Below are 13,863 nucleotides of genomic sequence, written 5' to 3'. Positions count from 1 at the left end.
TTGCTGTTAAAACAGTCAGCTTTATTCAAGCTGGCTGTTTCAGGAAGAAACAACGGTTGCACTAAACTGCATGGACACTTGTTGCTCATAAATAGTGTTCCATCTTGAGGCTGTTTTACTCAAACACCATATATAAAATAGCATTGGGGAAATTGTGTAGTGCTGCTGAATTACTGAAAACTGATGGGCTCTAGGACCCAGTGGAGGCTTATTCATTGAGATCAGGAGGAGTAAATCCATCCAGCCCAGAGTGAGAGAGAGAGAGGAACATCCCTGCTCCGGACATAGCAGCAATGTGAAAACCACTCACGGAGAAGCCCTGCAAACTTTACTGAAGCCTTGAGACCAAAAGCGGCTCTTTTCCTCCTTTCATCTCCCAAGTCAATTCCACATATGTTGGCCTGGCCATGCAGCCTGCGGGAGAGCTGTGCAGTTTAGAACAGGCCAGGAATGGACAGAGTTAGAGCTGTTCACATCAAGAAGCAGCGATAGAGGCTCTGGAGAGAGGAACAGCTGGCAGAGGCCATCCAGGCTGCCTCTTTGGTTTGGTTTTGCAAATACTAGCCATTAAAGCATCCGCTCCTCTTTGGCCACAATGACAGCCTGTGGCTTATGGGACTGGTGGGCTGTGATGGTCTGCGGGGTCTTTCTGCTGGTCCACGGGCAGCAGCCACAGAGCAGCAACACAGATGGCAACCGGTGGAGGCAGATGATCCAGTGGGAGAACAATGGCAGGGTGTACAGCCTCTTGAACACAGGGTCTGAGTATGTCCCTGCTGGCCAGGAGTCGGCGGATGGCAGCACAAGGGTCCTGCTAGCTGACACCCCCAGGAGCCAAAGCAGAAGGGGACACGGGAACCTCAGGAGGCAAGCGCCCACTTTGCCAGTCAGGGCGGGCTCCGACACCATCCGGGGCCAGACGCGGCACCCATTTGGCTTTGGCCAAGTCCCAGAGAACTGGCGTGAAGGGCCCATTGGAGACAGCACCAGCTCCCAGCGGATCAGGCCATCCACCAGCCGGCAACGACAGACCAGCTCCTCCGCTGCCGCCGTCGCCGCCTCTTCTTCATTCTCACACTCCTCCTTTGGGCAGCCCTCCTACCCACAGTTCCCCTTCCCCCAGCTGCCTTTTGGGAATCAGCATGAGCCCTATGAAGCCCAGGTGTCTCGGGGCTATGACGAAGGCTACCTATACTACCGCAGCACAGGAAACGGAGGGGGTGCTGTTGCATCAGCTGCTGCTGGTGTCGGTGTCCTATACCCCTTGCAGCCCAGGGCACAGTATGAGGAGTATGGGGAGGATCAGAATCCCTACCGAGCCCAAGGCTACTATCCTGCTCCAGAAAGACCCTATGTTGCAGTGCCCCCCCAGTCCCAGCCTGCTGATGGACTGGATAGGAGGTACTCCCACAGCTTGTATCATGACACTAGTGCCACCGCAGAGCAAGGCTTCCAAGATTCTTATTCGGCAGCTCAGAACCAGCAGCCAATGGGACAAGGGATCCCCTCTATGGACAACTTACAGCTCAGCCCAGGGTCCCCTTTGGGGGCCAGCCCCAGGTATGGAACTGACCAACGATTGGGGCGATACCCCCCTTACGGTAACGTGCCACTGGAGCCCTATGTCCCGCCACACAACGTGGAACCCCAGCCACCTTTCCGGAACCTGGATCCCTATGGGTCTCCGCGACCTGAACCCTACCTTCCTCTGAGGAGCCCGGAAGCCCCACAAGTGATATCTGACAACCAAGCCAGGGTCAGCGTGGGCAGCGTTTACAGACCCCCTCAGAATGGACGGGGTGAGTCTTTGGCCCTGAGGGCTATGTGTGTGGCAGGCTGGGGAGCAAGGACAGGAATGCTGCATGGTACCTGAGCTAGACACACACTAAGGCCTGTTCACTCACAGCCTTTTCAGGGACACTGTGGGAGCGGAGACTCCCCTACACCTGCGTCAACTCCCTTCCGCTCCCCGGGGAGGTCTACCTGAATCACGATCAGCCCAGCTGCTCACAGCAGCCCAAGGCATCTACTGCAGTTCTGCTGCCTAAGTAATGAGGATGGGACCCCAGGGTCTGAGCAGAGCCAGTGATGGACAGAGGGAGGCATTCCTGCATATTCAGGTAGTGGGTGGGGGCATATATGGGGAAGATGCCATTATACACTAGTTTGATTGACATCCTGTTAACACCTTATATAGATCAGAGTGAACTGGGTGGTGAACCTGAGGGTATGGCTACATTTGGAATTTCAAAGCGCTGCCCCGGCAGCGCTGCGGGAGCGCTGCCGGGGCAGCGCTTTGAAGTGTGAGTGTAGTCGGAGCGGCAGCACTGGGAGAGAGCTCTCCCAGTGCTGCATGTAAACCACATCCTCTACAGGTGTAGCGTGCAGCGCTGGGAGCCGTGCTCCCAGCGCTGCCGCCCTGATTACACTGACGCTTTACAGCGCTGTATCTTGCAGCGCTCAGGGGGGTGTTTTTTCACACCCCTGAGCACGAAAGTTGCAGCACTGTAAAGTGTGAGTGTAGCCATGGTCTGAGAATGGGGCCTAGCAGCGCTGCATCACAGGGCCCTGAGCTGCGCTGTACTCCTGGGCCCAGCAGCACTGCATCACAGGGCCTGAGCTGCGCTGTGCTCCTGGGCCCAGCAGCTCTGCACTGTGGAGCTGAGCTGCGCTGTACTCCTGGGGCCTAGCATCACAGCAACCCAGGGCCTGAGCTGCGCTGTACTCCTGGGCCCAGCATCACTGCACTGTGGGGCTGAGCTGCGCTGTACTCCTGGGGCCTAGCATCACAGCATCGCAGGGCCTGAGCTGCGCTGTACTCCTGGACCCAGCATCACTGCACTGTGGGGCTGAGCTGCGCTGTACTCCTGGGGCCCAGCAGCACTGCATCACAGGGACTAAACTGCACTGTACTCTGGGTCCCAGCAGCACTGCATTCTGGGGCCCGAGCTGTGCTGTACTCCTGGGGCCCAGAATCACTGAATTCTGGGGTGATGTGCACTGTGCTCCTTGGCTCGGTAGCACTGCATCATGAGATCTCATTTGCAATGCACTCCAGCTACAAACTGATTTGTAGTTATGCCTTGTTTCTTGCATGTATTCTGTACCATGGAGTGCTCTGCAGTTGTACAGGGGATAGGATACAGGCTCTGTTGCACTGTTTAGCACTGTTTTGTGCAGAAGGGTCTGGTGTGATGAGCATCGTCAAGGTCAGAACAGGGACACCCAGTGGTTTCACATGATTTTGACCCCAAAATAGGCCAATGTTGTAGCCTTTGGCTGAGGTTTGCTTTGCATATTTTGTTTTAAGTTGGAACTTAAAACAAAGGTTAGCGTGTGTGACAGGAAACCCATGGAATTTAACTCCCCCTTCCCTCACAGATAATTTGGATGAACCTATGGAAACCCCAGCTCACCAGACCTCACTGATCCCTGTGATTCCTTTAGCCTGGCCAGCTCCCTAGTGGTTATTGAGATAAGCACATCCAGAATGGTCTGGCTGATACGCAAGAACCAGGACACTTCTCCAAGCTCCATGCTCAGTTCCCCTGGAGAAGCCCTACATGACGGTGTAGACTGGATGAGTATGATGGCCCTGTGTGTGCTGCTGCTGCTCAGCACAAGGCTACAGGTTCCATGCTAGCAGTGCAGCAAGGTGTGGCTGGGATTTCTCAGTGCAGACAATCTAGGAGTTTGGTAATGAGCTATAGAAATCTAGGACACCTGTTTGGAGCCAGCCATGGATGGTAGAGACCAAGAACTGTAGCCATCAGTAGTGGTTTGGGGGACTATATATGATTAATTGGTGGGTTTCAGTCCAGTTCCTAATCAATATGGGTCTCACATCATGAAAACTGGTCTCACAATTGGCATTTATTGGCCCTCTCATTGACATTTTCAGCAGAGAAGCCAAAGACTGTATGGGAATCAGTGTCCACACTAAGACCAATAGATCTGTCAACTCAGCTGCCATCAGTGCTGTTGATCACGAGATGTTGCTGATTCATTTGGAAGCTCTAGCAGGAGAGGAGGGGGCTGGTCTTGGTGTCTGTTCTTTCCACGTGAGCACTCCCCAAGGGGGATTTGGGTGACTGAACTCCCACTGGAAGCCCTCAGGGCTTCATTTTTCACTCCTGTACTCCGTGATCCGCTCTGGCTTCCTGATGGCCTCCCTTAGTGGCGGTTTCAGGCAGGTTTCTTAATTGGTAAAATCACCTTTAAAATGTTAATTACTGTTTCTAATCTCTTCAAACATTCAGTCAATCCACCCAGGTCACAGCTCATGGCCTGGAAGAAATTTACAAAATTCCAACCCAATAATTGAGCTGATTACATCGCCTTTTAGTCAAGCAGCCAGATCACTGGATTGTGTGACCTGAGTTTTGTGTACTGTATGGACATCCTATCTTCCTCTTGCCATCCACACAACAAATTATCTTAAAAGGCAACTGACAAGACTCGGAGATCCCGTCCCTGCCACATTTTCATAGAATAATTGAATATCAAGGTTGGAAGAGATCTCAGGAGGTTATCTAGTCCCCCCTGCTCAAAGCAGGACCAATCCACAACACCCTTCTACTTTCAGCTGTTATTTTCAGTCCATTTTGATTGCTAAGATATTTAAGTGTAAACTGAACCTTTCCTCTTTGCAATCAACCCCTTAATGAATCACTCCATCATCAGGAAATTGCAATCTCATGCTGGCAACACCACAATAGCATCCATGTTAGCATTGCACTCTAGCTAACAATGCTCAAATATAACTCATAATTAATACTCTTTGGTACTTATAGAATGGTGTTTGTCATCCAGAGATCTCACAGCAGCTCACCTTAACCAAGGTGTTTACATTTTATTAGCCCCATCCTACAGACATGGAAATTGAAACATAGGGAGGCAAAGTGATTGGCCTAGAGTCACAAAGTAAGTAGGAGCTTATCTAAATCGTTGTATCTGAGAAGTGAAAAAGGTATGGTGACAAGTGCTGATCAGTTGTGTAGTCAATGGCTTGACCATGATTTGGTTCATTATGAAGTATATACAAAGACCAAATAACCAATGTCAGTAAGGTTTATTAATATGGTATGAGAAAAAGGTTCTTTCTATATAATACCAGTCTCCAAGCTGCCCCATGCATTACAGTCACCTAACACAGAAGGTGTGCTCCCCAAGTTACATGTTTTAGCTGGTATTATTTATATGATTATACAAGTTACAAATAGAGGTCATCTAGTCTAGTCCCCTGCACTCATGGCAGGACTAAGTATTATCTAGACCATTCCTGACAGGTGTTTGTCTAACCTGCTCTTAAAAATCTCCCATGATGGAGGTTCCACAACCTTTCTAGACAATTTATTCCAGTGCTTAACCACCCTGACTGCTAGGAAGTTTTTCCTAATGGCCAATCTAAACCTCCCTTGCTGCAATTTAAGCCCATTGCTTCTTGTCCTATCCTCAGAGGTTAAGAAAAACAATTCTTCTCCCTCTTCCTTGGAACAACCTTTTATGTACTTGAAAACTGTTATCATGTCCTTTCTCAGTCTTCTCTTTTCCAGACTAAACAAATCCATTTTTTTCAATCTTCCCTCATAGGTCATGTTTTCTAGACCTTTAATCATTTTTGTTGCTGGACTTTCTTCAATTAGTCCACATCTTTCCTGAAATGTGGTGCCCAGAACAATACTCCAGTTGAGGCATAATCAGCATGGAGTAAAGCAGAAGATTTACTTCTCGTGTCCTGCTTACAACATTCCTACTAATCCTTCCCAGAATGATGTTCACTTTTTTTGCAACATTCTTACACAGCTGACTCATATTTAGCTTATGACCCTAGATCCCTTTCCGCAGTACTCCTTCCTAGGCAATCATTTCCCATTTTGTATGTGTGCAAATGATTGTTCCTTCCTAAATGGGGTATTTTGCATTTGTCCCTATTGAATTTCATCCTATTTACTTCAGACCATCTCTTTATACATCACTAAAATCTAACCCATTTGTTTGTCCCAGTACCCTAATTCGTTTTTCTGCTCCATCCTTATCTTTGTTGTGGATACTAGCATTCCAGGTACTGGTCCATGAAGGAACTTCCTAGCATGTACTAAGATACAGAACAAATGTCTCTTGACTTCGACAAGTTTCCTGTCTGCTTATGCCATATGTTTACTTCAGCAAATACAAGGAGATGTGGGATACTTAGTATACTTATAAGTGAACAAGCTTATGGTATAGGCCAGTTTATGTTATATCACTGTGCTTAATGTTACTAGTGCTTAATGGATACTAATATATATGGTGTGGATAATAGATGTTATTAATATGATATATATTCATACGCTGGCTGGCATATATTAGTCAATACAAGGGTCTCTCAAAGAGAAGAGGTGAAACTTCAGAGTTTCAGGAAAGGTTCCCACTCATGATTGCCAGAGATGTCCAAAATGTTCACAAGGAATTCTGAAACCAGGTGAAACGGGGGCAAATCTGTGGTTTCATTCCCACAGCAATGACTGCATTCAGATTCACTGAAAGTTTAAAAAACTTTGGAGTCAATGCAATCTGGATTTCAAGTGAGCCCAGGCCAGCATATGGTTCAGCTATAAAGCAAGTGAATCTCTCTGAGTCACTGAGATTGACTCTGACCCTTCATGGTAGAGTTGTGTGAATAACTGAATTTTTGGTTCAGTGGCCAAACCAAAAAATTGGGGAAAAATCATTGTGGGTCAACACAAAATAATTATTTTCAGTGAAATAAAAAAATAAAAACTTAATTTAGATCAAAGAAAAGATTTAATTTGAGCTGAAATATTTTGTTTTGGTTTGTGGTTTTTTAATCTATTAATAAAAATGCAGTGAAATCCTAAACAAAACAGAATTTCAAGTGGAAAAATATCAAAACAAAACATTTAGGATTTTTCAGAATTTTTTCTGTCCCCCCCTTCCCTCCCCCAACAACCAGCTTGGCAAATTCAACTGGAATTTGCAAAATGTTTTGGTCAACACAAACATAGTTTTTTTTCAGCCAAGTTTCAGCTGATAAATTGTATCCAGCTCAAGTGATCAGGACATGACACTCAAGGCAAAAGTCAATGAGGAGTAAACATACCTGTGATCTACTGCTGAGGGAAAAGGTCACAGGCAGGGCCGGCTTTAGGCCTATTCCACTAATTCCCCCGAATCGGGCCCCACGCCTAAGAGGGCCCCGGGCCCAGTGAGAATCTCTTCCCTGGCTAGAGGCGCCTTTTTAATTTTTACTCACCCAGCGGCACTCAGGGTCTTCAGCGGCATTCCGATGGCGGTACTGCACTCGCTCCTGGTCTTCGGCGGCACTTTGACAGCGTGTCCTTCAGTGCCGCTGAAGACCTGGAGTGAGCGAAGGACTTGCTGTTGAAGTGCTGCCAAAGACTCGGGGCACCTCCCGGTGGGTACAAGCCCCATGTGTTTTTTTGTGGTTTTTTCAAGTTATCCCTGCCGAGGCCTCATCGAAACTGTTCGAATTGGGCCCCGCACTTCCTAAAGCCAGCCCTGGTCACAGGAGGCCTGAACTGATCATGTTGTCCAAAAATCTCCACAGCTGGGTGGTCAGTTCTGGGAAGAGGGAAAAGGCAGGATTGGGATAGAGATGAGAGGCTCCAGGTGGAGTTGAACTTGAGAAGCACAGGCCTAGCTTCTGCTGTTGGCTACAAAGTTCATTAAAGTTATAGAATCTAAACTTTAGCCGGATCTCCTTCTGCCTGTGGGCAGAGCTATGGGGCTCAGCAGCATGACGCAACAGTAGGAGCCATGTGGCCCACATGTCAGGTGATGATACTCCAATGCTGTGGACCTGATCCAAAGCACATTTAATTCAAGGACCCCGATGCAACCAGCAAACAGTTGGATGGATGTTTGAGAAATCTTCTAGGCACCTCAGTGGTGTCCAGCCACTCGAACTTGGATATCAGTGATGGAGACCTAGCAAGTCTTTCCACTGAACCTTTCCCTCCCTTCCTCCCAAAATGCCGTGAACTCACTGGATGGCAGGAGTGGGGTTGTCTGGGTGGAACTCCACCTTGAGTGGGTGTCTTCAGCTCAGAAAGAAACCCAGCCTCTGCTGAAATTCTGTGCCTGGAAAATTCCAGCGTTCACAGGCATGGCTGACCTTGAGCATGTGCTTGTGATCAGATCCCTCCAAGTCCAGGTTTCATGCAAGCAGCACTGAACAAAGGGCTAATTTTATGAGCTTGACCTCATTTCCTTCTGGCATGGCTCAAGGGGCTGCAGAGGCAAAGGGGAGCTGAGAGTGTATATATTCTTGTCAACTTGCACTACTAAACATGTGAACTTTCTAAAATAAACACAACCCCCATTCTCCTCGTTCCATTTACACTACCATTCATTTTTCTCTCTCTCTCTGCTGTTAACATGCTTTCTGGTGTCAATTCTTTCCTCTTCCCCATCCATTTTCTTTCTCCTTCCTTTTACCTTAATATTTATTTCCAGCACTTGTTTCACTTTCTCCATATTTCTCCAGCACTTTTGTTATATTTAAGTCTTCTATTTCTCTTTCTCTCTCTTTTGCTCTATCTGCTGCCATTTGTCTCTGTCTCTTTCCTCCTTCTGTCCTTCTCTCCTCTTGATCTAGTTTAACACCTTTTCATTCAAAACCCACTTACATGTTTTGTTTTTCTGTCCTTAAGCAATCCAGACAAAGATCCACAGGGAATGTGTGACTTGGGGAATTGAAACAATAACGAGAATCCTCACTGGTCAATCCAGAATATTCAAAAACTGCAAGTCAGGCCCTAAAACTCGTGAGATTAAAAAAATCCTTGATAAATTTGAGGTTCTTTTGCTTTGCTTTCTGGTTGTCCTTAGTCTCTCTCTCCAACTACAAGGACTAGAAACTTACTTTAAAAAAATTAAAGCATCATCATCACGATTCCAGAAGCTGGAGATTTAAAACAAACACCAATTATCATGAGACTTGGGATTAAATTGTGAGAATTGGCAATGCTACTCCCTCTCTCAAGAATATTTTTCATAAGTAACCAGTCATCCTAGGAAAGCTCCCTCCGTCAGTGGACTGGTTGGCCAGGAAAACCAAGGGGACTGTATTGGTGACAGGATTGCTCCATGAGCCAAACACCATCCCAATCTTCCCTCGGTTCCCTTCTCCTTCCCCTAAAACCAGATAGACAAAACCTGTGGTTCTTGCAGGGTGCCTGGCAGCTGCTCCCAAATGGGACCTGGGACCAGAACGCTCCAGGGCCATTACATTTCAACTTCTAAGGGTACATCAGCAGTGTGATTCTGGGGTGTGATTGCAGCTCATGTAGATGTACCAGAGCTAGTTTTGAGCTGGCTAGGTCAGGCACAGCTAGTGAAGCTATGGCAGCACTTAGGTGCTACCTCAAACCCTCATGAACTGTGCACTGATGCCGCTTCACTGCTCCAGTACCATGGTAACTAGAGTAAAGTTAGCTTGAAATGTTTGGGTCTGAACTTTGTGTCTCTGGCCAATCTCTCCATCCGAGTTAGGGAACAGAATAGGGCAAGGGGCAACCACCCCTTATAAAACATCTAAAGAAGATGTGCTTTTCTGCCTGGCCTCCTCAGCTCCCATCAAGGAAAGGGCTGTCTCCAAGAGGCCTGGACATTCTGCTCTGAGCAGTTTCTGCATCAGAACCACTTTCCTCCCCTTGCCTCCACATGTCTCTGATTAGATTTATTTTCATGTTTCTTTCCATATATGTACTCAGGTCACCTAGCAACCACTCAACCCAGCATAGCTGTCTTGGTTTCCCACAGGGATTTGTGTTCACTCTGTAGGCGGCTTGGTTTGGAGGGCTGGGATTTTTCTTCACATTTACTAGCACATATGAGTTCAGGATACCAGTGGAATAACAGATCCCCTCCCTCCTCTGTTCTCTCAGCACTCACAGGTGGGACTCCTGTGTCCTTCTGTTGAGCTATAAACTCCAGGGCCTGACCGCTTGTGGGCATCAAAGTTCCTGTGACACTTTTCACAGGAGGTGTTAGCCCCAGTGTCTTGGCCAGCTTCCAGGCTGAGTAATTACATTCTGGCTGAGCTGCAAGTCCCTGAACAGCTTCAATTAGAGAAGTTAGTCTCCTCCTATAAACTGTTGGGTAGTGTTGCTAGTAGAGAAGAATAGCCATGTTCCAGTCCAAAGGTACCTGTGTGTTCAACTCTGTGTGTGTGTGTGTGTGTGTGTGTGTGTGTGTGTGTGTGTGTGTGTGTGTGTGTGTGTGTGTGTGTGTGTGTGTGTGAGAGAGAGAGGTAGGTTCACGTTACTATTCCCATTTTATAGGTGGGGAAACTGAGGCCCTGACCGAGTATGTGACATGCCCAAGGTCACCCAGTAAAATGGCAGCAGTGCTGGAATTAGAATCCTGGGGTCCCTCACTCCAAACCCTCAAAACCCCTCCCTCTTTGGAAACAGTCAGTAATAATAATAGCTAGCTCTTTTCATCAGTAATCTCAAATCAAGTTACAAAGGAGCTCATTACTGCTAACGAGGGCCAGCTTCAGGGAAAATGGCACCCTGTGTGAACTAGCATTTTGGCTCTCCTGACCCCTGTGAGTGCAGTGCCTCCCATTGCCCTGAACCGCATGACTCCCCACCTGCATCCCCAACCCCTGCCTCTTTCTTGTGCCCCCAACCCCTGCATTGTGCCCCCTTTGCCCCTTAAGCCCTGCACCCATGTGAGGAAACTGACTTAGATGCATGAAGCAGCAGGCATTGCTGATCACTCTCCCCACCCCGCAACAGTGATCCTCCACATACCCCTAGGGAGCTGGGTGAGGGGGAAAAATGAGGACCAACATCAGGGCCCCCTGCATCCAGGTCACTTTTCCCACCTAGGCTCTGTAAGTACTTGGTGTTGCTCCTTGCTTCCCCACTCACAGGCCCCTAGGGGAGCATGGAGGAACATTGTGTGGGAGGGGTTTGAGCAATGTCTGTGCATCACACTCCTGGGCAGTTGCTTGGGTGGTCCACCGCTAAGGCCAACCCTGCTACTATCCCCCTTTTAAGGTGGGGAAACTGAGGCACAAGACAGTGAAGGGAGTTACCCAACATCCCACATGGGTCACTGGCAGAACTGGGAATTGAACCCACATCTTCTTGGTCTCTAGCTCTAGACATGTGTAGTTATCAGTAGGGCAGCTCAATCCTGCAGCCTTCATTCAGGCACAACTTCAGTTGAAGCCTCTGGCAACTGTGCCTGTCTGAAGGGACTGCTGTTATTGGTCCATAGCGAGCACAGTCCATGTGGCTCAGCAAGCTGCCCTGTGAGACCCCTCCCATGGCTGGCTGCCTCCATGCACGCTGCTCCCCAGTCACACGTCATACTCTCACTCTGCCCACCAATACACTGGTGCATGTGTGCTATGGGCACAATAGATAAGATTGATTTCCCCCCCATGCTGTGTCTGCCAGCTGGTGGGCAGGTTTCACAGCAGGCCTCCCTCATGACTGGTGTCTGCAGTGTTATAGTTGCACTTGCTGTGCGTGGGTCTTGCATGGACCTTCACTGTCCAGAGGGAGCTAACATTTTTGTGCAAGGTTCTGACTATGAAATTGTCTAAGTCTTTTTGGAATCGGGTTACACCTTTTGCCCTCACAACATCCTCTGGGAATGACTTCCACAGATTAACTGGGCATTCTCCACTGCATTCACGATTTTATAGTCATTTGTAATATCCAATCTTAGTTGTCTCTTTTGTAAGTGGAGTAGTCCTGTTCTCTCCTTGTACAGAAGCTCTTCCATACCCCAATCATTTTTGTTGCCCTTCTCTGTATCTTTCCAATTCGATCTTTTTTAAGATGGTGCAATCAGAACTGCACACATTATTCTCTGTGTGGGCACAGCATGGATTAATATAGTGGCATGATATTTTCTGTCCTATGATCTATCCCTTTCCTAGTGGTTCCTAACATTCTCTTAGCTTTTTTGACTGCAGGTGAACATTGAGCAAATATTTTCAGAGAACTGTCTACAGTGACTCCACGATCTTTCTTGACTGGTAACAGCTAATTTAGACTCCATCATTTTCTATGTATAGTTGGAATTATTTGCTCCACTCTGCATGACTTTACACTTATCAATATTGAATTTCATCTGCCATTTTATTGCACAGTTCTGTGGTTAGGTGAGATACCTTTGTAACTCCTCACAGCCAGCTTTGAACTTCACTATTTTCAATCATTTTTGTATCATCTGCAAATTTTGCCACCTCGCTGTTTATCCCCGTTTTCAGATCATTTATGAATATGTTGAACAGCACTGGTTGCAGTACAGATACTTGGGAGCAGAGGTGATGGATTCTTTCTAAAAGTAGGGGCCACAAGGCCCCTCCCCCTTCATGGCCCCACCCTGCCCCTCCTTTTCCGCTGAGGCCCTACCCCCTGGCCAACCAGGACGGGGAGCCCAGACCCCTTCACCTGCCTGGGGTGGGAGGACCTGACAGCAGCCCCTGGCCCATGTCTCAGACCCCGGGGTATACTGCCCAGGGCTGATGGAGGGTCCACGGCTCCCTACAGCTGCCTGCACAGCACTTACTCTAACCCAGCTCTGGCTTACACCCTGGAAGTGGGGCCTTGGGGGCTGAAGAGCTGCAGCCAGGCCATGGTAAGAGCCACCCAGGCAGCTCTGGGGAGCCACAGACCCTCTATCTGCCCTGGGCGGGGGACTCAGATGGCGTGCTCTGACCTGAGCCAGGCTCCAGCTTCTGGCCTGGCCAGGGGGTTGGATCTTGAGAGGAAGAGGACGGGCAGGCGTCAGACCTGGGCAAAAAGTGGATTGGTCTGGCCTATCGGTCCCCCACTGTTCATAGAATCTCAGGGTTGGAAGGGACCTCAGGAGGTAATCTAGTCCAACCTCCTCCTCCAAGCAGGACCAGTCCCCAATTAAATCATCTCAGCAAGGACTTTGTGAAGCCTGACCTTAAAACCCTCTAAGGAAGGAGATTCCACCACCTCCCTAGGTAACCCATTCCAGTGCTTCAGCACCCTCCTACTGAAGAAGTTTTTCCTAATAGCCAACCTAAACTTCCCCCACTGCAACTTGAGACCATTAATCCTTGTTCTGTCATCTGCTACCACTGAGAATAGTCTAGATCCTTTCTCTTTGGAACCCCCTTTCAGGTAGTTGAAAGCAGCTATCAAATCCCCCCTCATTCTTCTCTTCTGCAGACTAAACAATCCCACTTCCCTCAGCCTCTCCTCATAAGTCATGTGCTCCAGCCCCTAATCATTTTTGTTGCCCTCCGCTGGACTCTTTCCAATTTTTCCACATTCTTCTTGTAGTGCGGGGACCAAAACTGGACACAATATTCCAGATGAGGCCTCACCAATGTCGAATAGAGGGGAATGATCACGTCCCTAGATCTGCTGGCAGTGCCCCTACTTATACAGCCCAAAATGCCGTTAGCCTTCTTGGCAACAAGGGCACACTGTTGACTCATATCCAGCTTCTTGTCCACTGTAACCTCTAGATCCTTTTCTGCAGAACTGCTGCCTAGCCATTCAGTCCCTAGTCTGTAGCAGTGCATGGGATTTTTCACTCGTCCTTGTTGAACCTCATCAGGTTTCTTTTGGCCCAGTCCTCTAATTTGTTTAGGTTCCTACCCTCCAGTGTATCCCTACCCTCCAGTGTATCTACCACTCCTCCCAGTTTAGTATCATCTGCAAACTTGTTGAGGATGCAGTCCACGCCATCCTCTAGATCATTAATGAAGATATTGAACAAAACCGACCCCAGGACCGACCATTGGGGCACTCGGCTTGATACTGGCTGCCAACTAGACATGGAGCCATTGATCACTACCCATTGAGCCCGACGATCTAGCAAGCTTTCTATCCA

General features: G+C 48.3%; 1 protein-coding gene across 1 annotated transcript in view; it reads left to right on the top strand.

Moving 5' to 3' along the window:
* Nucleotides 1-267: 267 nt before the first annotated feature.
* Nucleotides 268-13,863, top strand: part of LOXL1 (lysyl oxidase like 1) — a 39,910-nt gene continuing 26,314 nt past the window's right edge. Inside the window, exon 1 of the mRNA XM_050968223.1 lies at nucleotides 268-1,799. Coding sequence (XP_050824180.1) covers nucleotides 596-1,799 — 1,204 coding nt within the window. The 5' untranslated portion in view covers nucleotides 268-595. The remainder of the gene's footprint in view (nucleotides 1,800-13,863) is intronic.

Source organism: Gopherus flavomarginatus, chromosome 9, assembly GCF_025201925.1.
Source record: "Gopherus flavomarginatus isolate rGopFla2 chromosome 9, rGopFla2.mat.asm, whole genome shotgun sequence".
NCBI lineage: Eukaryota > Metazoa > Chordata > Testudines > Testudinidae > Gopherus > Gopherus flavomarginatus.
This window is presented reverse-complemented; position numbering and strand designations above follow the sequence as displayed.